At 48.1% G+C, this 21,633-nt stretch overlaps 1 protein-coding gene across 4 annotated transcripts; it reads left to right on the top strand.

The window, feature by feature from the left end:
* The first annotated feature begins 9,992 nt into the window (after positions 1–9,992).
* LOC140420624 (uncharacterized) lies at positions 9,993–19,823 on the top strand. 4 transcript variants are annotated; one of them, XM_072504619.1, is made up of 3 exons: positions 9,993–10,222; positions 10,835–10,961; positions 13,939–19,823. In XM_072504619.1, the coding sequence occupies exon 3, from the start codon at positions 14,295–14,297 to the stop codon at positions 15,303–15,305; it is 1,011 nt and encodes a 336-aa protein (XP_072360720.1). In that variant the 5' UTR covers positions 9,993–10,222; positions 10,835–10,961; positions 13,939–14,294; the 3' UTR covers positions 15,306–19,823. The 4 variants fall into 4 exon arrangements, with proteins under 4 accessions (XP_072360720.1, XP_072360719.1, XP_072360718.1 ...); XM_072504618.1 differs by having other exon boundaries at positions 9,993–10,442; positions 13,944–19,823; XM_072504617.1 differs by having other exon boundaries at positions 9,993–10,442.
* The last annotated feature ends 1,810 nt before the right edge of the window (positions 19,824–21,633 follow it).

Genomic DNA, 21,633 nt, shown 5'->3' with positions numbered 1-21,633 from the left:
CTAAAATCAAAGTGAAAATTATGAAAATTATGGGGACACAATTGGAAAATAAAACTATAGAAATGACAGGGACCAAGATTCACACCCCTCTTGAAATCAAAGCATTTTGAATATCACAAAGGAACTTTGAACATCACAAAGGAACTTTGAACATCACAAAAGACGATGTAATCAGATCTGAGGGCTGAGGCCATGCCCAAAATGAATACTTAGTCGTGTGTTAGAAAAATTCAGATTAAAGGTACCTTTTACAATCCAAGTGAAATAAAAGTTACTTTACAATAAAGACATAAAAACTTAATAACTGTTTGAAAAATATATAAACCCAGAGACCAGAGCAGGAACTACAAGAACCAGAGGGAGAGAGAGAGAGAAGGGACAAGAGAAGCAAGCAGAGTCAGCTTACAGTCAGCTCGGTCATGGGGCAAAGCAAGGTAGCCGAGCTAAAACAGCTAATACATCTAAGGAAGACTAGAATTTAAAGAGGAGGCAGAGTCAGCTCAGAGACAGCCAGCAGAGCCAGCTCTCACAGCTCGGTACATGGGAAAGATAGGACATAGCAACCGAGCTAACCAGCGAATACATCTAAAGAAGACCAGATTTTAAAAAGATTAATTGTCAAGTTGGGCCTGAAGGTCCCTTCAACCAACCAGAAGGATCCAGAAGCAAGATCTTTTTACTTTTCTGTAAAGACAGTGATTGCATCTTTTAAAAGAAAAAAATATATAATAATAAATTAACTTAAAAGTTTTAACCTGAAATAGTGGTTATTCCAAAGTCTACTTTACTTACTTTACAATGCGTGACCCAGGATCGATACTACTAAGTGGTAAGTAAATGAAATCTTCAGTGAAGGTATGGGTTATACCGGGGGATAACTTGAAAATATAGTTTGACCTGACTTCCGGGTGCGGCGATGACCAGCTGAGTCGCACGTTTCGGCAGCTCCCTGTGAAACGGACTTTTGGGCTCTTGATAGGAGCCCCAACGGCAATTTTAAGGGCTAAAAACACCGTGCGGTAAACCAGGAGGGTGTTCCCCCTGGACACGGATGGAAAAAGGAGAGGAAAGTGGCCGGATTGCAGCGGATCCTTTGGAACAACGGCAAGGAAGGCAAGCAAAAACCAAGATGGCGTCGGAAGGTGGCAGTTTCATATGGGGCCCTGAACAACAAGAGTTCTTGAAATGCTGCGTGGAGGAGATAAAAAAGGAAATGAAGAAAGAGTTGTTGGCCCCAATACTACAGGCGATCGAAGGGCTAAAGGAGGAACAAAAGACCCAGGAGCAGGAGCTTCGGGTCGTGAAGGCGAAAACAGCCGAGAATGAGAACGATATACAGGGCCTGGTGGTGAAGTCGGAGATACAGGAGGCACACCAGAAACGATGTGTGGAGAGGTTGGAGGCACTGGAAAACAACGCAAGGAGGAACAACCTGAGGATTCTTGGCCTTCCTGAAGGTGTGGAGGGGGCGGACGTCGGGGCATATGTGAGCACGATGCTGCATTCGTTAATGGGTGCGGAGGCCCCGACGGGTCCGTTGGAGGTGGAGGGAGCGTACCGAGTTATGGTGCGAGGATCGAGAGCAGGAGAAACTCCCAGAGCCATAGTGGTGAGATTCCTCCGTTTTAAGGATAGAGAAATGGTCCTTAGATGGGCGAAGAAAACTCGGTGCAGTAAATGGGAGAACGCGGTGATCCGCGTTTATCAAGACTGGAGTGCGGAGGTGGCGAGAAGGACGGCGAGCTTTAATCGGGCCAAGGCGGTACTTCACAAAAGGAAGATAAAATTTGGAATGCTGCAACCGGCAAGACTGTGGGTCACATATCAAGGGAGGCACCACTACTTTGAGACGGCGGATGAAGCGTGGACTTTTATTGTAGAAGAAAAACTGGAATGAGTGGAGTATGAAAAAGAACGTTTGGACAAAGTGGTGGGGCGAATGGGGGGGGCGAAGAGGGGTTTTATGTTCTAATCCTGCGGTATGGTAACTTTTCTTTCTCCCACAGGTGGTGATGGGGGGAGGTGGGGAGGGAGAGGAGATGGGGCGTTGGCCATGGGAGGCGGGGCCGAGGGAGAGGCGCGGGCTTGGTTCCCGCGCTATGATAATTATGGCGGGAATAGAGAAGCAGGAAGGAGGGGGCGTCGCACGGTGCGAGCCGTGGTCACGGGGGGAAGCCGAGGTCAGCCAGAGTTTGCTGACTTCTGGGAGCAACATGGGGGGAGTAATTACGCTAGCGGGGGGTCTAGCGGGGGGGGTGGGAGGGGGGAATTACTGGGTTGCTGCTGCTGGGGAAAGGGGGGAGAGGATGGGCGGGGGGACACCGCCTTGGGGAGATACAGCTGCGTGGGAACTGGGTGAGAAGCTGGAAAAAGATGATGGCTAACCGGCAAGGGGGGGGGGGGTGGGAAGCCCCCCAACTCGGCTGATCACGTGGAACGTGAGAGGGCTCAACGGGCCGATAAAGAGGGCACGAGTACTCGCACACCTTAAGAAACTTAAAGCAGATGTGGTTATGTTACAGGAAACGCACCTGAAACTGATAGACCAGGTTAGGCTGCGTAAAGGATGGGTGGGGCAGGTGTTCCATTCGGGGCTGGATGCGAAAAACAGGGGGGTGGCTATATTAGTGGGGAAGCGGGTAATGTTCGAGGCAAAGACTATAGTGGTGGATAACGGGGGCAGATACGTGATGGTGAGTGGCAAATTACAGGGAGAGATGGTGGTTTTGGTAAACGTGTATGCCCCGAACTGGGATGATGCCAACTTTATGAGGCGAATGCTAGGACGCATCCCGGACCTAGAGACGGGAAAGCTGATAATGGGGGGAGACTTTAACACGGTGTTGGAACCAAGGCTGGATAGGTCGAAGTCCAGGACTGGTAGGAGGCCGGCAGCAGCCAAGGTGCTTAAGGATTTTATGGAGCAGATGGGAGGTGTGGACCCGTGGAGATTCAGTAGACCTAGGAGTAAGGAGTTCTCGTTTTTCTCCTATGTCCATAAAGTCTATTCGCGCATAGACTTTTTTGTGTTGGGTAGGGCATTGATCCCGAAGGTGAGGGGAACGGAATATACGGCTATAGCCATTTCGGATCATGCCCCATACTGGGTAGACTTGGAGATAGGGGAGGAAACAGGAGGGCGCCCACCCTGGAGAATGGACATGGGACTAATGGCGGATGAGGGGGTGTGCCTAAGGGTGAGGGGATGTATTGAAAAGTACTTGGAACTCAATGACAATGGGGAGGTTCAGGTGGGAGTGGTCTGGGAGGCGTTGAAGGCTGTGGTTAGGGGGGAGCTGATATCAATAAGGGCACATAAAGGGAAGCAGGAGAATAAGGAACGGGAGCGGTTGCTGCAAGAACTTTTGAGGGTGGACGGACAATATGCGGAAGCACCGGAGGAGGGACTGTGCAGGGAAAGGCAAAGGCTGCATGTGGAATTTGACTTGCTGACTACAGGCACTGCAGAGGCACAATGGAGGAAGGCGCAGGGTGTACAGTATGAATATGGGGAGAAGGCGAGCAGATTGCTGGCACACCAATTGAGGAAAAGGGGAGCAGCGAGGGAAATAGGGGGAGTGAGGGATGAGGAAGGAGAGATGGAGCGGGGGGCGGAGAGAGTGAATGAAGTGTTCAAGACATTTTATAAAAAATTGTATGAAGCTCAACCCCCGGATGGGAAGGAGAGAATGATGGATTTTTTGGATCGGCTGGAAATTCCCAAGGTGGAAGAGCAGGAAAGGGTGGGACTGGGAGCACAGATTACGGTAGAAGAAGTGGTGAAAGGAATTAGGAACATGCAGACGGGAAAGGCCCCGGGACCGGACGGATTCCCAGTTGAATTTTACAGAAAGTATTTGGACTTGCTCGCCCCGGTACTGACGAGGACCTTTAACGAGGCAAAGGAAAGGGGACAACTGCCCCCGACTATGTCTGAAGCAACGATATCGCTTCTCTTAAAGAAGGAAAAGGATCCGCTACAATGCGGGTCCTACAGACCAATTTCCCTCCTAAATGTGGATGCCAAGGTCCTGGCCAAGGTAATGGCAATGAGAATAGAGGAATGTGTCCCGGGGGTGGTTCACGAGGACCAAACTGGGTTTGTGAAGGGGAGACAGCTGAACACGAATATACGGAGGCTGTTAGGGGTAATGATGATGGCCCCACCAGAGGGTGAAACGGAGATAGTAGTGGCGATGGATGCCGAGAAAGCATTTGATAGAGTGGAATGGGATTATCTGTGGGAGGTGTTGAGGAGATTTGGTTTTGGAGAGGGGTATGTTAGATGGGTGCAGCTGTTGTATAGGGCCCCAGTGGCGAGTGTGGTCACGAATGGACGGGGATCGGCATATTTTCGGCTCCATAGAGGGACAAGGCAGGGATGTCCTCTGTCCCCATTACTGTTTGCACTGGCGATTGAGCCCCTGGCGATAGCGCTGAGAGGTTCCAAGAGATGGAGGGGAATACTTAGGGGAGGAGAAGAACACCGGGTATCTTTATATGCGGATGATCTGCTACTATATGTGGCGGATCCGGCGGAGGGGATGCCAGAAATAATGCGGATACTTGGGGAGTTTGGGGATTTTTCAGGGTATAAATTGAACATGGGGAAGAGTGAGCTGTTTGTGGTGCATCCAGGGGAGCAGAGTAGAGAAATAGAAGACCTACCGTTGAGGAAGGTAACAAGAGACTTTCGTTACCTGGGGATCCAGATAGCTAAGAATTGGGGCACATTGCACAGGCTAAATTTAACGCGGTTGGTGGAACAGATGGAGGAAGATTTCAAGAGATGGGATATGGTAGCACTGTCAATGGCAGGGAGGGTGCAGGCGGTTAAGATGGTGGTCCTCCCGAGATTCCTCTTTGTGTTTCAGTGCCTCCCGGTGGTGATCACGAAGGCTTTTTTTAAAAGGATAGAAAAGAGCATCATGGGTTTTGTTTGGGCCGGGAAGACTCCGAGAGTGAGGAAGGGATTCTTACAGCGTAGTAGGGATAGGGGGGGCTGGCATTACCGAGCCTAAGTGAGTATTATTGGGCCGCTAATATTTCAATGGTGAGTAAGTGGATGGGAGAGGAGGAGGGAGCGGCGTGGAAGAGATTAGAGAGGGCGTCCTGTAGGGGGACCAGCCTGCAGGCTATGGTGACAGCCCCATTGCCGTTCTCACCGAGGAACTACACCACGAGCCCGGTGGTGGTAGCTACACTGAAGATTTGGGGACAGTGGAGATGACATAGGGGAAAGACCGGAGCATTGGGGGGGTCCCCGATAAGAAACAACCATAGGTTTGCCCCGGGGGGAATGGATGTGGGATATGGAATGTGGCAAAGAGCAGGAATAACGCAACTGAAAGATCTATTTGTGGACGGGAAGTTCGCAAGTCTGGGAGCGCTGACCGAGAAATATGGGTTGCCCCAAGGGAATGCATTCAGGTACATGCAATTGAGGGCTTTTGCGAGGCAACAGGTGAGGGAATTCCCGCAGCTCCCGACACAAGAGGTGCAGGACAGAGTCATCTCAAAGAAATGGGTGGGGGATGGTAAGGTGTCGGATATATATAGGGAAATGAGGGACGAAGGGGAGACTATGGTGGACGAACTAAAAGGGAAATGGGAAGAAGAGCTAGGGGAGGAGATCGAGGAGGGGCTGTGGGCAGATGCCCTAAACAGGGTAAACTCGTCGTCCTTGTGCGCCAGGCTAAGCCTGATTCAGTTTAAGGTATTACACAGGGCACATATGACTGGAACACGGCTCAGTAAATTTTTTTGGGTGGAGGATAGGTGTGCGAGGTGCTCGAGAAGCCCAGCGAATCATACCCATATGTTTTGGTCATGCCCGGCACTACAGGGGTTTTGGGTGGGGGTGACAAAGGCGCTTTCAAAAGTAGTAGGAGTCCGGGTCGAACCAAGCTGGGGGTTGGCTATATTTGGGGTTGCACAAGAGCCGGGAGTGCAGGAGGCGAGAGAGGCCGATGTTTTGGCCTTTGCGTCCCTAGTAGCCCGGCGCAGGATATTGCTAATGTGGAAAGAAGCCAAGCCCCCGGGGGTGGAGACCTGGATAAATGATATGGCGGGGTTCATAAAGCTAGAGCGGATTAAGTTCGTCCTCAGGGGGTCGGCTCAAGGGTTCACCAGGCGGTGGCAACCGTTCGTCGAATATCTTGCGGAAAGATAGATGGGGGAAAAAAGAAGGCAGCAGCAGCAGCCCAGGACTTGGGGGGGGGGGGGGGGAGAGGGATGGGGTGGGGGGGGGTATAGCCTGTGACAAGGCAGTTGCCAATTAGGGCTAGTTTTCATTTTTGTTATTTAATATTTATTTATTTGTTGTTTTTTGTTGATATAAAAAAGGTCATTATTATCTGTATTGTTATAATGTTGTGTAAAGGATGCACAATGTACTGTGTTGGTTGACCAAAAATTTTCAATAAAATATTTATTTTAAAAAAAATATATATAGTTTGACCTGAATAGCACCCACCGAATCCCTGTTCACTATTTAGAATGTCGGCCCTTTTTGGGATAGGGGGACTTCGAAGAATAGTGGTGAGTTTTCAACAACAGGTTACATTGTTCCAATCAGCTCTTTACATTTGTGATTACATATTGGTCATGGTGTCTCAGGTAGTGATGCACAAAGAGGGCCTCTTCCTCTTTTGGTTGCTATTTTGAGTTTGGTCACTCACTCCTGTGGTTGTGGAGCAATGGGTCAGTTACATACACAGGATGCACCTGGTCAGGGGACACTTGTTTTCATCAAAGTTTGTGTTCAGCAGAATTCAGTGTTCATACATTCGAAGGTGACAGGGTGTGTATTATACGGCCTTTGGGGCATGCGGCTTCACAGATGTTCCGTATCTACACCTTACCTGTAGCTCATCAACTACCCTTCACATGAAGTCCTCCGCACATTGCTCGATATTTCTGTCATCTTTGTTGTTGCCAGGTGCACATATCAAAGGGTTCAATGTTCCAGTCTCATCGTCTGTCACTGCGCTAGCAACAGGCATCATCTGAGCCACCATGACTTTACAGCAAGTATTAAAACATCCAATAATTAAACAACATATTACAAGGATTATGGCTCGCCCATGTGTCAGGTATGATCACAAGGATCCTCCCAGTAACCAATCTAACCATCCATTCCCCGGTGATTCGTGTAACTTTTTAACCTCCTGGTGGATACGATCCGCAAGGTTAGTGATGTTCTCCGAACTGTCAGGAATATCGGTACAACACTCGGAGCCAATTCTGGTACAAGTTCCACCCTCACTAAGCAGGAGGTAATTTAGGGCCATTCGGTTTTGCAGGGTCACTGTCCTTATTGCTACCATTTCGGTGCTTATCTCGATCAGTGCCTCGGTAGTATCGTTTGCCACTTCTTCCAGAATGTTAGCAACCTTTCGTAGTTCTTTTATGGCAAAGGCCACTCCTATGGTGGTGGTGGTGGTGGTGGTGGTGGTGGTGGTGGTGGTGGTTGGGGGGGGGGGGGGGGGGGGGGGGGGGGGGGAGGGGGGAGTAAAATTCCAAAGTATCGCTGTGTCTCGGTCTCTTCTCTGTAAGGCCTGGGTTCTCTCTCAGGGTCCGTATGTGGTGTACATAGGGAACAACATATCCTAAGTAGCAGGATCCTGTCCACTTACTGGGAGCCATGGGTAAGCTTTGTGTCCACAAATAAAGTGGACATTATAATGTACCGTTATATGCTGTGTATTGCATCGGATTAGTTCCCATTGTCACTACCCAGATCCACTCTCTTGCCCCTGGGTATGTGTTATTGGGCAACTCTTTCAGCTATGCATATCCCTTGGAGATGTCATATGTCCATCGGCATGTGCTGTGTCCCACGCTAATCACCCCGGGCCATCCCGTTGGGGTTCTTTGCAGACATAACACCTCATTAGTCCACCTCATATCAGTGATTGCGAACCATGGTGGAGCTTGGGTGAAATTATACCGGGGTTGGTAAAACCCGGTGAACACCCCTGAGATGGTACCCTGCCTTCTTCCATTGTTCTAGATGTATGGCGTATATATCTATCCCCGCGATATCGTCCATCGATTTCCCCCCCGTCTCGTTCTGCTTAATTATTCACGCTGCCACCTCCGTTATATTAAAGGGCACTGATCTCAGGGGTATTCCCCCTTTTGCATGGATTGGCACATGGGCACACACCCAACAACTAGAGACATCTATGCCTTTCGCATATAAACATGACATGTACAAGTAGGTATTTACATGCAAGTCCCGTTAATTCTGCGTTGGGAGTCTACTCCCGGTTACTACCATCAAACATATTATCATTCTTACAGCAAACATCATGGGTCTTCTGCAGTTTTTCGGAATTTTGGTTGTGTGGAGTTGCCTGATTTGAACATAAATACATATTTTTACTCTCGGTATACTTTTAATTGTGCCCAATGTTTCCATCGTCCCATACCCTCTATGTCCACACATACACAGGTATCCCCACTGATCAGGACTTGATACGGTCCTGTCCATCGGGGGCAAACCCAGGCTTTACCATCACCTTTGTCTCTGCTGTAGGGACATCAGGGAATGCGGTCCAAAATAAGTCCAGATTTTTCTCCTTTGTCTCCTGCCCAGTCCACACTGGCTGCCGCATTTCCTTTAACTGATTACTGAGCTCTAATATGTATCTACGCGTCCTGTCCCTTATCGGACTATTTCTTCTCCCAGTTATTATCCCCTGCACAGTTGCATAGCTCATCCCGTCGTCACCTCATAGGATGATAATCCAGTTGTTCGGTTTGGGCTCGCTCTTAACTTCATTAGGACAATGAGCAGCACATCTACCCATTGCTGCCGATTCTCCCCTAGAGCCTTTGTCAGGGCAGTTTTTTAGGGTCCTATTCATCTGCTCTACCATTCCTGAGCTTTGGGGATGGTCAGGGATGTGGAATTTTTGTTCGATCCCCATCGACTCACATGTTTTCTTCATTACTGTTCCAGTAAAGTGTGTTCCTTGGTCCGAATCTAGTTGCAAAGGTATCCCCCAGCGAGGAATCGCATCCTTGTCTAATATTCGTGCCACGGTTGTGGCTGTGCAGTCGCGGGTTTGGAATGCCTCCACCCATCTGGTAAATTGGTTAATTATTACTAGGCAGTATCGTTCTCCCTGGCTCGGGGGTTGTGATCCGGTAAAGTCAATTTGGAGATTCTCCCAGGGTCCCTTTGGTCTCGGCTGATGTGCCACCCAGATCTTTACGGGGCACCCCGGGTTGTACTGCGCACATGGGATGCATCTCTGACAGTGCTTAGCTATATCTCTCCCCATTCCTGGCCACCACCATTAAGTAAGTAGTCTTACAACATCAGGTTAAAGTCCAAAAGATTTGTTTCAAATCACCAGCTTTCGGAGCACAGCTCCTTCCTCAGGTGACGGAGCTGAATTTTCCTCAGCTGAAGGTGAACTTTCACCTGAGGAAGGAGCTGAGCTCCGAAAGCTAGTTGGACTTTAACCAGGGGTTGTAAGACTTCTTACTGTGCCCACCCCAGTCCAACACCGTCATCTCCACATCATTAGGAATTAACACTGTTTCCCAGTGGGCCTGTTGTAGGTTTGAGACTGATCTGAGCTTACTGTTGTTCAACATTTCTACAATGGTATGCCTGGTGTGCAAGATAATATCTCCGTTCATTACTGTAGGTTCGCTGACTCTGACCGCCCATGCTGCGCAGTCCAGAACTGCCACGCAGCGAGCCAAGCCCGTCTTGTTGAGTAATATGCCACTGGTCTTCGCCTGTCCCCGTGGACTTCGGTCACTACTGCGGCATGGAACTCACCTTCGTTCCTGCAATGTATGTAGGTCGGCTTTCTCAGGTCTGGTGGACCGAGGCCGGGGGCAGAAGTCAATGCTTGTTTTAACTTCCCGTGTGCTTCTTCCTGTTCCGGTCCTCATTCTATGGAGCAGACTGATTCCTATTGGCTGATTGCGGCAAGGCTCCCCGTGACGTCACAATGCGGAAGTGACATTTTGAGCCTCACAGTTATTCCTATTGGACAAGTGATCCACTGTGACGTCTAAAGGACGGAAGTGACATTTTGAGCTTCAGAGTGATTTCTATTCAGAGTGATTCGTACAGGATTGCATTGTGACGTCACAGGAATGGAGGGGCGTTCGCAGTCAGTTTGGGACAAACAAAATGCTGCAGATTGGAAATGAGCTCAGTGCGTCCGGCGGTGAAAGCCCCGCCCACTCCCACGTGAGGCCCGAATCCACCCTCTATTGGCTACAGGAACAATGGAAACCTGGGGAGGACCGGAAATACGCTGGGCCTGCAGCAGATCAGTGTCCGGTCTTTGTGTCAATGGCTGCACGGAGCTTCCTCCACTGGTCTGCCCAGCAAAGCTGCTGCTCCTCTGTCTGAGTGAATATCGATCTTCACACAGACTGAAACTTCCTCCTGTCTCCAACATCTGGGAGTAAAACACTTTCTTTTCTTCCCCTGTCCATTTCTTTTCAAATTCTGACCTTCAATTGCTTTTTAAAAAAAATAAATTTAAAGTATCCAATTATTTCTTTATTCCAATTAAGGGGCAATTTGGCATGGCCAATTCACCTACCCTGCATATCTTTGGGCTGTGGGGGTGAGACCCACGCAGACATGGAGAGAATGTGCAAACCCCACAAGTATAGTGACCTGAGGCCAGGATCGAACCTGGGACCTCAGCGCTGTGAGGCAGCCATGCGATCCATTGTCACCGTGTCACCCCTGACCTTCAATTGTTGACTTATTTAAATCCCCAGGCCTCCATGGGAGGCAAGGGAGGAGATTGAAGAGGATCTGACAATTTCAAATCTTCTCTGGTCACAGGAGCGGAGCTAGAGGACAGGAGGACAGATAATGTAGTACCATTATTCAAAAGAAGTAAGAAAATACCAGGAAATTACAGACCAGTGAGTCTAACTTCAGTGTGTGGAGATGCCGGCGTTGGACTGGGGTGAGCACAGTAAGAAGTCTTACAATACCAGGTTAAAGTCCAACAGGTTTGTTTCAAATCACTAGCTTTCGGAGCACTGCTCCTTCCTCAGGTGAACGAAGAGGTGGGTTCCAGAAACATATATATAGACAAAGTCTAAGCTGCAATACGATGCTTTGAATACAAGTTTTTGCAGGTAATTAAGTCTGCAGGTCCAGACGGAACAACTGGGGAGAGGGAGAATCACAGGTTAAAGAGGTGTGAATTGTCTCAGGCCAGGAGAGTTGGTAGGATTTTGTTTCGATTTGGATTTTGGTCTGACATCAGTGGTCGTTAACTATTGGAAAAAAAACTCTGGGGCAGAATTGATCAAGGATAGTCAATATGGTTTTGTCAGGGGGAGATCGGGTCTTTCAAATTTGATCTGAATTTTTTGAGGAGGTGACTAGGTGATGAAGGCTGTACAGTTAATGTAGTTTAAGTGGACTTCTGTGAGCCTTTTGATAAAGCCTGACACAGAAGACTAGTCAGGAAGATAAAAGCCCTGGGGATACAGGGCAATTTGTCAAATTGAATCCAAAATTGGCTTTGTGGCAGGAGGCAGAGGGTGATGGTCGAAGATTGTCTTTGTCACTGGAAGTCTGTGTCCAGTGATATTCCGATGGGATCAGTACTGGGTCCCTTGTTGTTTGTAGTGTACATTAATGATCGGGTGTGAACGTAGGAAGTAAGTACGTTTGCAGATGACACAGAAATTGGTGGTGTGGGAAATAGTGAGGAGGAAAGCCTTAGATTACAGGATGATGTGGACGGACTGGTTAGATGGACAGAACAGTGGCAAATGGAATTTAACTCTGAAAAGTGTGAGGTCATGAATTTTGGGAGGATTAACAAGGCAAGAGAATATACAATGAATGGTCGGACCCTAGGAAGTACAGAGGACCAGAGGGACCTTGGTGTGCATGTCCATAGGTCCCTGAAGACAGCAGGACAGGTAGATAAGGTGGTCACGAGGGGATATAAGAGTATAGGTCAGAGGAGCAGAATTAGGCCATTCAATCAATCGGGTTATGGGATTCATGCTTCTATTGGCTGAGGTATAGAATATAAGAGCAGGGAGCATTTGATCGGCCAAAGCATACAAGGCTGTGGACCAAGTGGTGGGAAATGGGATAAGAATAGATAGGTACTAGATAGCTGATGCTGAAATGATGGGCTGGAGGGCTTCTTGTTCTGCTGTAAAACTCTGATTCTATGAGGACAGAGAGATGTCTGGTGTTGTTTTATTGCACAGATTAGATATATTATTGGTTGTTCTGGAATAAAGTACATTGATTATTCTGGTTTTGTAATATAGTCCTGTAGCTACGTTATATATTTCCAGTCAGATTTATAACAGAAGACGAGGAGTCCATTGGACGTTTCAAGTCGATGCCCACTCTGTTGAGCAATTCTGTCAGTGTCTAGTGGGTCCCATTCTGTGACCCTGCATTGCCCATCCAATTTCAGTCAGAAATTATTCATCATCTTTGCTTTAAAAATAAAGTTTTTCAGTTTTACAAATTCTTACAGAACATGCAAATTTTTATAAAACCCCAAAACATCCACCAAGAAAAAAAGAAACAAAACACAATCCGACACAAGACAACTCCACCCCCCCACCTCCCAATCCCCCCCACCTCCCAATCTCTTCCCCCCCCCCCCCCCCCCCCCCCCGCTACAGCAACTGATAGTGACCAACTCCTTGAAGTAAGTAATACTCTGGACTGATTCCCTCACGGTGTATTTAATCTTTTCAGTATTAAAATTTCATTAGATCCCCACACCATGCTGGGGCAATTGGTGGGGTTGGAGACCTCCACTGAGCAGGACTCACCTCTGGGTGATCAACGAAGGGAAGGCAAGGACATCGGCCTCCGCTCCCCCGTCTGCAGCCCCAGCGAGTCCGACACCCCAAATATGGCAACCAAAGGCCAGGGCTCCAGTTCGATATTGATAATCGCCGACATGGTACGAAAGAAGGAGACCTGAAAGCTCACTAGTTTGGGACAGGACCAGGACATGTGTGTGTGGTTGGCCGGCCGGACCTCTGGAACACCGCTCACACCTATTGTCCACATCCAGGAAAAAACTGCCCATCCTCTCCTTGGTTAGCTGTCCCCTAAACACTACCTTTAGCTGGACCAAGCCCAGTCTCGCACACGATGACGTGGAGTTCACCCTGTCAAGGACTTCACTCCACACCCCATCATCTCCTACAGGCCCCACATCCTCCTCCCACTTCACTTTCACTCCATCCACTGAGCTTACTTCTTCTGAAAGGATCCGCCCATAGATTCCAGACGTGTTACCCTCCTGCGATCCCGCAAGTAAAAGGATTCTTTCCATTAGAGATGCTGGCAGAGCTTGCCCTTGTTTCTCAAAGTACTTCCCAACCTGCTTCTCAAACTCCGACGCCAGTGCCCCCACCAGCATATCCACCGTGATAGGAACGGCTGCACCCACTGGAGTCAATTCCACCAACCTCCCTCCTGGTGAGCCACACGCACTCACCAAATCCGTCGAAGGGTTTCCTCTCGTAACTTCCTTCCCATCAGACTTTTTTAAATTTTCAGCATGATTTTGTCGACGTGTTCACTGAACCTTCAGCTTGACCCAAGTTTGTTCACATAAATTCCCCGGGAATTGGGCAAAAAGGACGAAAAAAACCAACCATCCTGATGGTGCGACGTAGTGTGTGACCTTCTCCAACATACAGCCACCGGAGATCTGACAGGAAGCAGTGAGCATGGATCTGTCAGTCAGCCTGAATCAGCACCTTCAGGAGAATTGGGAGGGTGAATATTAGATACAGCAGAGTGAGAATGGAGGGTGTGTGTGGGATGGAGAGTTACAGCTTGTGGGGGATGAGAGAGGAAAGAATGTTCCAGAGAAACTAGAATTGTCTGTTTTGAATTTCTATCCTGCACTGACAGTGATGTCTTTTGTTAACTCCTAGTCCAGAATATTCAACAGTGAGGATTTACAGAAAGAAATCTCAAACCAAACATCACATCAAGATCTGACCGAGTCACTCGGTTCATTAGGTCCTGAATATCATCGGCCTTTGAATCTGGAAAGAGAAATGTTTCCCTGATTTGTCAGCTTCAAAAGATTTTAACCATCAGTGTGACTGGAAAAGCACCAAGACACACACACCCGAGTGAGAGTGTTCCAGAGCATTGACTGTGGAAAGAGCTTTAACCAGTTACACAGCCTGAAAACACATCACACCATTCACAGCGGGGAGAGACCGTACACGTGTTCTGTTTCAACTGATTGTCCGACCTGGAGAGACACGAGGAGACCCAAAACATGGAGAAACCATGGAAATGTGGGGACTGTGGGAAGGGATTCAGGGCCCCATCAAAGCTCGAAGCTCATAGACGCATTCACAGTGGGGAGAGGCCGTTCACCTGCTCTCAGTGTGGAAAGGGATTCATTCAGTTATCCAACCTGCAGAGACATCAGCGGGGTAACACTGGGGAGAAACCTTTTACCTGTTCTCAGTTTGGGAAGAGATTCACTCAGTTATCCAGCCTGAACTCACACCATCGAGTTCACACTGGGGTGACGCCATTCACCTGCTCTGAGTGTGGGAAAAGATTCACTCGGTTATCCAGCCTGAAGTCACACCAGCGAGTTCACACTGGGGAGAGGCCATTCACCTGCTCTCAGTGTGGGAAGAGATTCACTCACTTATCCAGCATGCGGAGACATCAGCGAGTTCACACTGGTGAGAGGCCATTCACCTGCTCTCAGTGTGGGAAGGGATTCACTCACTTATTCAATCTGCAGACACACCACCGACTTCACACCGGGGAGAGGCCATTCACCTGCTCTGACTGTGGAAAGGAATTCTCTCGACTATCCCACCTGCAAACACACCAGCGAATTCACACTGGGGAAAAGCCATTTAGTTGCTCTCAATGTGGGAAACGATTCAATGATTCATCCGCCCTGCGGAAACATCAGCGAGTTCACACTGGGGAGAGGCTGTTCACCTGCTCTGTGTGTGGGCGGGGATTCACTCAGTTATCCATCCTGCAGACACACCAGCAAGTACACACTGGGGAGAGGCCATTCACCTGCTCTGGCTGTGGGCAGAAATTCTCTCGGTTATCCAGCCTGCAGAGACACCAGCGAGTTCACACTGGGGAGAAGCTATTCACCTGCTCTGACTGTGGGAAGGGATTTACTCAGTTATCCACACTGCGAGTACACGAGCGAGTTCACACTGGAGAGAGGCCCTTCACCTGCTCAGTGTGTGGGAAAGGATTCAGTCAGTCATCAGACCTGCTGAGACACCAGCGAGTTCACAAGTGATGACAGGGGTTGGATTCTGCTGTTATTGCTGCTGTTAATCACACCCAGGACTGAACCGTGTTGATTCTGACACTTGGTGCAGTGGGAGGGTGGGAGGGTTTCTTTCTGCTGGATTGGCCATGACTTTGCTTCCAGTGGGCTGATGATCATTGAGCCTGAGAGAGCACATTTCCACTGAAATAATCCACAAAAGCTGATGGAAGGACATTTATTTTATCATGCAAAGTAAATAATGTTTTTCCTACCACTACAGGCAGATCTAATATAAATACATTTGTCTCTTTGGGAAGGATGCATCATCAATGGGTGCACACTCTCCCCGTGTCTGCGTGGGTTTCCTCCGGGTGCTCCGGTTTCCTCCCACAAGTCCCGAAAGATGTGCTTGTTAGGTGAATTGGACATTCTGAATTCTCCCTCCGTGACCTGAACAGGCGCCGGAATGTGGCGACTAGGGGCTTTTCACAGTAACTTCATTGCAGTGTTAATATAAGCCTACTTGTGACACTAATAGAGATTATTATTAAAGAAGGAAGTAAAGGATTAAACTGAAAGTGCTGCACAAATTTGAAAAGGTTTGTGTTCGGTCAAAGGTGGGACCGATTTTAAGAAGCAGCAAAAAATGAACAAAAATATAATAAAGAGGTAGGAAGGAAGTAGAGTCTGAGGGTAAACTAGCTCGAATATATAAATAGATAGAATCAGATGTGGCATGATTTATACAGTTGGGAGTTAAGGTCAGAACTTCAGCTTGGAACTGCCAACAAACAGCCTCGTCCATATTACTTGAGGAAAAGGACAGTCACATTGCTGGGTGTTTATTGTAGACCCCCAGATAGTCAGCGGGAAATTGAGGAGCAAATATGTGCGCAAATCATGGAGGTGTGTAATAATAATAATAGGGTAATTATCTAAGGTGATTTCAACTTTCCCAACATTAATTGGAATAGTCATCAATAGTCATCATGTTAAGAGTTTAGTTAATAATCTTTATTAATGTCACAAGTAGGCTTACATTAACACTGCAATGACGTTACTGTGAAAATCCCCCAGTCGCCACATTCCGGCTCCTGTTCAGGTACACTGAGAGAGAATTCAGAATTTCCAATCCACCCAACAAGCAGATGGAGTAGAGTTCTGAAAATGTATGCAGGAGAACGTTTTAGCTCAATATGTAGAGGGTCCAACAAGGGATGGTGCAGAGCTGGACCTAATTCTGGGGAATGAAGCCGGCAGGTGGTTGATGTGTTGGTGGGGGAGCATTTTAGTGATGGCGACCACAACATGGCACAAAATAAAATGGACAAGTTGCAAAAAAAGGTTGTGTATTGGGAGAGAGCGGATTTTAGTAAAATAAGACCATGGAAGTACAAGAGTTACTTGTGGGAAAATCTACAGAAGAGCACTGGGGTCATTCAAAAAGGAAATGGGGAGGGTATAGGCCCAACATGTTCCCTCGAGGGTAATAGGAAGGAATAACAAGCACAGAGAACCATGGATGGCCAGAGACATTCAGGATAAGATGAGAAGGAAAAGAGAGTCTTTTAGCAAGTACAAAGGGAGCAATCAACAAAGGCATTAGTGGAGTATAGAAAGTGCAGGGTGGAGTTTAAGAAAGCAATTAGGAGAGCAAAGAAAGGACATGAGAAAGTTCTGGCTGGTAAAAGTAGGGAAAATCTCAAGATATTCTCTAAGTATATCAATAACCGGGGAAAGAGTCGGGCCCATTCGGGATGAGGGGGAGTCTGTGGGTGGAGCCAGAGGACATTGGCAGGATGTTGAACAAATTCTTCACATCTGTCTTCACCCAAGAGAATGAGGAGGTAGATATGGAACTCGGGGAGAGAGACTGTGAGGTTCTTGAGCAAATAGGGAATGACAAGGTATTGGAGGTGTTGGCAGGCTTAAAAGTGGACAAATCTCCATATGCAGATGATGTATGTCCCAGGATGCTGTGGGAGGGAAGGGAGGAGATTGCACGGACTCTGCCCCAAATTTTTAACTGCTCTCTGGCCACAGAGGACTGGAGAATAGCTAATATGGTCCCACTATTTAAGAAAGGTTGTAGAGATAAGCCAGGGAACTACAGAGCAGTGAGTCTCATGTCAGTGGTAGAGAAACTGTTGGCGAAAATTCTGAATGAGAGAATCTATTTCCACTTGGAGAGGCAAGGATTGATCAGGATTCGTCAGCATGACTTTGTCAGAGGGAGGTAATGCCTAACAAATTTGATTGAATTTTTTGAGCATGTGACCAAGTGTGCAGATGAGGGTAGTGCAGTTGATGGTGGTTAGGGGCTGTTTAGCACAGGGCTAAATCGCTGGGTTTGAAAGCAGACCAAGGCAGGCCAGCAGCACGGTTCAATTCCCGTAACAGCCTCCCCGAACAGGCGCCGAAATGTGGCGACTAGGGGCTTTTCACAGTAACTTCATTGAAGCCTACTTGTGACAATAAGCGATTTTCATTTCATTTTATATGGATTTCTGCAAAGCCTTTGACAAGGTCCCACATGGGAAACATATTACAAAGACAAATGCACATGGGATACAGGGTAACTTGATACGGTGGATTCAAAATTGACTTGGCTGTAGGAGACCAAGGGTGATGACAGATGGCTGCTTTAGTGACTGGAAGCCAGTATCCAGTGGTGTCCCACAGGGATCTGAGCCGGGTCCCCTATTGTTCATCATTTATATAAACAACATAGATGACGATGTGGGGGGTACGATCAGTAGGTTGACAGATGACACAACGATTGGCCGGGTGGTTAACAGTGAGGTGGAGTGTCTTGGGTTGCAGGAAGATACAGACGGGATGGTCAAGTGGGCAGAAAAAAGGAGATGGAATTGAACCCTGAAGTGTGAGGTGATACACTTTGGAAGTTGAAATTTGACTGGGAAGTATTCACTGAATGGCCTGACAGTGGGAAGTTCCAAGGAACAAGGGGACATTGGCGTGCTGTCCATAGATTTCTGAAGGCAGAAGGGCAGGTTAATAGGGTGGTGAAAAGAGGCATATGGGACACTCGCTTTTATTAATTGGGGCATAGATTACAAAAGCAGGGAGGTCATGTTGGAGTCGTGTAGAGGTTTGGTGAGACCACAGCTGGAGTACTGTGTACAATTCTGGTCACCACATTATAGGAAGAATGTGGTTGTACCGGAAAGTGGAGCTGAGTCCACAAAAGATCAGCCATGATCTCATTGAATGGTGGAGCAGGCTCGAGGGGCCAGATGGCCTACTCCTAGTTCTTATGTACTGGAGGGGTGCAGAGGTGATTCACCAGGATGTTGCCTGGGATGGAACATTTTAAGTTGTGAACAGAGGTTGGATAGGCTTGGGTTGTTTTCGTTGGAGCAGAAAAGACTGAAGGGCAGCATGATTGCACAGTGGTTAGCACTGTTGCCACACAGCGCCAGAGACCTGGGTTCGACTGTGTGGAGTTTGCACGTTCTCCCTGTGTCTGCATGGGTTTCCCTCGTGTGCTCCAGTTTCCTCCCACAGTCCGAAGATGTGCAGGTTAGATGGATTGGCCATGCTAAATTGCCTCGAGGTGGGGAATTGGGCCGAGATAAGGTGCTCTTTCAGAGGGCCGGTGCAGACTCGATGAACTGAATGGCCTCCTTCTGCACTGTAGGGATTCTATGACCTGATCAAGGTGGACAAAATTATGAGTGGCATGGACAGGGTGGATCCAGGGTGGACAGCAGCTGTTCCCTTTAGTTCAAAGGTCAGCTACGAGGGGACAGAAGTTCAAGGTGAGGAGCAAGAGGCTTAGGGGGATTTGAGGAATAACATTTTTACCCAGAGGGTGCTGACAGTTTGGAATGCACTGCCAGGGAGGGTAGGAGAGGCGGGTTGCCTCACAGCCTTTAAAAAGTATCTGGATGAATACTTGGCATGTTCTAACATTGAAGGACCAGGTGCTGGCAAATGGGATTGGGGAGGCAGGTCAGGTGTCTTTCATGCTTCGGTGCAGACTCTGATGGGCTGAAGAGCCTCTTCTGCACTGTATTATTCTGGAAAGGACTCTCGCTGGAAATCACATGAGAGAGGAAAAAAAGACCAGTCGTCAACCTGCTAGTTGTGAAGGCAGTCTCATTGGGGAACAAGCTGAGGAAGGAAGGCTATGTTTGCTGGCTCTCTCTCTCTGCCTTGTCTAAAATTGTGTGTGGCTCTCACCCTGCAGTCAGAGAACTCTCAGTGTGACTGGTCTGCATTTAAACCTGCAAAGCTGGGACCAGTTGGTGATAAATCCCAGATTTATCCACCTGGACCAGCTTTACACGGGAAACTCCAGGTCAACAACCTGGAGACCCTGCAAACTTTATCCTTTGTTTTGTAACAGCCTCTGAAGCGAGACTCTATCTGTTTGTTGTTTGTTTGTCTATGCGTGTACTCGAGGAATTCTTCAGGAAGACATTGATAGTTTTACTTCCCAATTACAACCGTGCGTTTATCAATGCTTGCAACTTGTTAAAAGTACTTTGTTATATAATAAACAGTAGTTTATTGAAAGAAGCCTTGATAAAGACCTTTTTTGGGGAGATTGGGAGAGAAGTTGAACCGTTGGCCATTTTGGTGAGTAAATTGAAGCTTTAGGTGAATGGTACAACCTGCGGAGTTGTGGGGCGAGATACTACTCACACTCCTCCCATCCCGATTGGAACAATTTGAAGAGGAAAAGAGTAACTAAAGCTGGCATTTGTCCTCTGGAGAGTGAGTCTGGGGAATTGATAGTGGAAAACAACAAAATGGAGGAGGCTTTAAACGGGTATTTTGTGTCTATCTTCATGGTAGAAGCCTTAAAAAAATTCAGAAAGGTAATTGAAAATCAAGAGATGATAGAGAAGGATGAACATCGAACAATCACTGAGAAAAGTTCCAAGGAAACTATTGGACCCAAAGGCTGACAAGTCCCCAGGGCCAGATGACTTGTATCCTAGGGTTTTAAAAGTAGTGGAGGCACAGAGAGTAGATGCATTGGTTATAATCTCCCAAAATTCCTCAGATTCTGGAAGGGTCCCAGTGGGTTGGAAAATAGAGAATGTAACACTTTTGTTCAGGAAAGAAGGGAGGAGAAAGCCGGAAACCATAGGCCAGTTAGCCTAACATGTGTGTCATAGAATCATAGAACATACAGTGCAGAAGGAGGCCATTCGGCCCATTGAGTCTGCACCGACCCACTTAAGCCCTCTCTTCCACCGTATCCCCATAACCCAATTACCCCTCATAGAAATGATGTAGAGATGCCGGCGTTGGACTGGGATGAGCACAATAAGAAGTCTTACAACACCAGGTTAAAGTCCAACAGGTTTGTTTCGATGTCACTAGCTTTCGGAGCGCTGCTCCTTCCTCAGGTGAATGAAGAGGTATGTTCCAGAAACATATGTATAGACCGATTCAAAGATGCCAGACAATGCTTGGAATACGAGCATTAGCAGGTGATTAAATCTTTACAGATCCAGAGACGGGGTAACCCCAGGTTAAAGAGGTATGAATTGTGTCAAGCAGGACAGTTGGTAGGATTTCGCAGGCCAGATGGTGGGGGATGAATGTAATGCGACATGAATCCCAGGTCCCGGTTGAGGCCGCACTCATGTGTGCAGAACTTGGCTATAACTTTCTGCTCGGCGATTCTGCGTTGTCGCGCGTCTTGAAGGCCGCCTTGGAGAACGCTTACCCGGAGATCAGAGGCTGAATGCCCTTGACTGCTGAAGTGTTGCCCGACTGGAAGGGAACATTCCTGCCTGGTGATTGTCGCGCGATGTCCGTTCATTCATTGTCGCAGCGTCCGCATGGTCTCGCCAATGTACCACGCTTCGGGACATCCTTTCCTGCAACGTATGAGGTAGACAATGTTGGCCGAGTTGCACGCGTATGTACCGCGTACCTGGTGGGTGGTGTTCTCACGTGTAATGGTGGTATCCATGTCGATGATCTGGCACGTCTTGCAGAGATTGCCATGGCAGGGTTGTGTGGTGTCGTGGTCACTGTTCTGAAGGCTGGGTAGTTTGCTGCAAACAATGGTTTGTTTGAGGTTGCGCAGTTGTTTGAAGGCAAGTAGTGGGGGTGTGGGGGTGATTCCCAAGATGTTCATCTTCATCGATGATGTGGTAAACACTGTGAAGAAGATGTCGCAGTTTCTCCGCTCCGGGAAGGTACTGGACGACGAAAGGTATTCGGTCGGTTGTGTCCCTTGTTTGCCTTCTGAGGAGGTCGGTGCGGTTTTTTGCTGTGGCGCATTGGAACTGTCGATCGATGAGTCGAGCGCCATATCCCGTTCGTACGAGGGCATCTTTCAACGTCTGTAGATGTCTGTTACGCTCCT

The sequence above is a fragment of the Scyliorhinus torazame genome, chromosome 5 (assembly GCF_047496885.1).
Source record: "Scyliorhinus torazame isolate Kashiwa2021f chromosome 5, sScyTor2.1, whole genome shotgun sequence".
Taxonomy (NCBI): Eukaryota; Metazoa; Chordata; class Chondrichthyes; order Carcharhiniformes; family Scyliorhinidae; genus Scyliorhinus; species Scyliorhinus torazame.
This window is presented reverse-complemented; position numbering and strand designations above follow the sequence as displayed.

What these genes read in the sequence shown, in the direction of transcription:
- LOC140420624 (XM_072504619.1), top strand. Translation starts at nt 14,295, where the DNA reads ATGGAGAAACCATGGAAATGTGGGGACTGTGGGAAGGGATTCAGGGCC.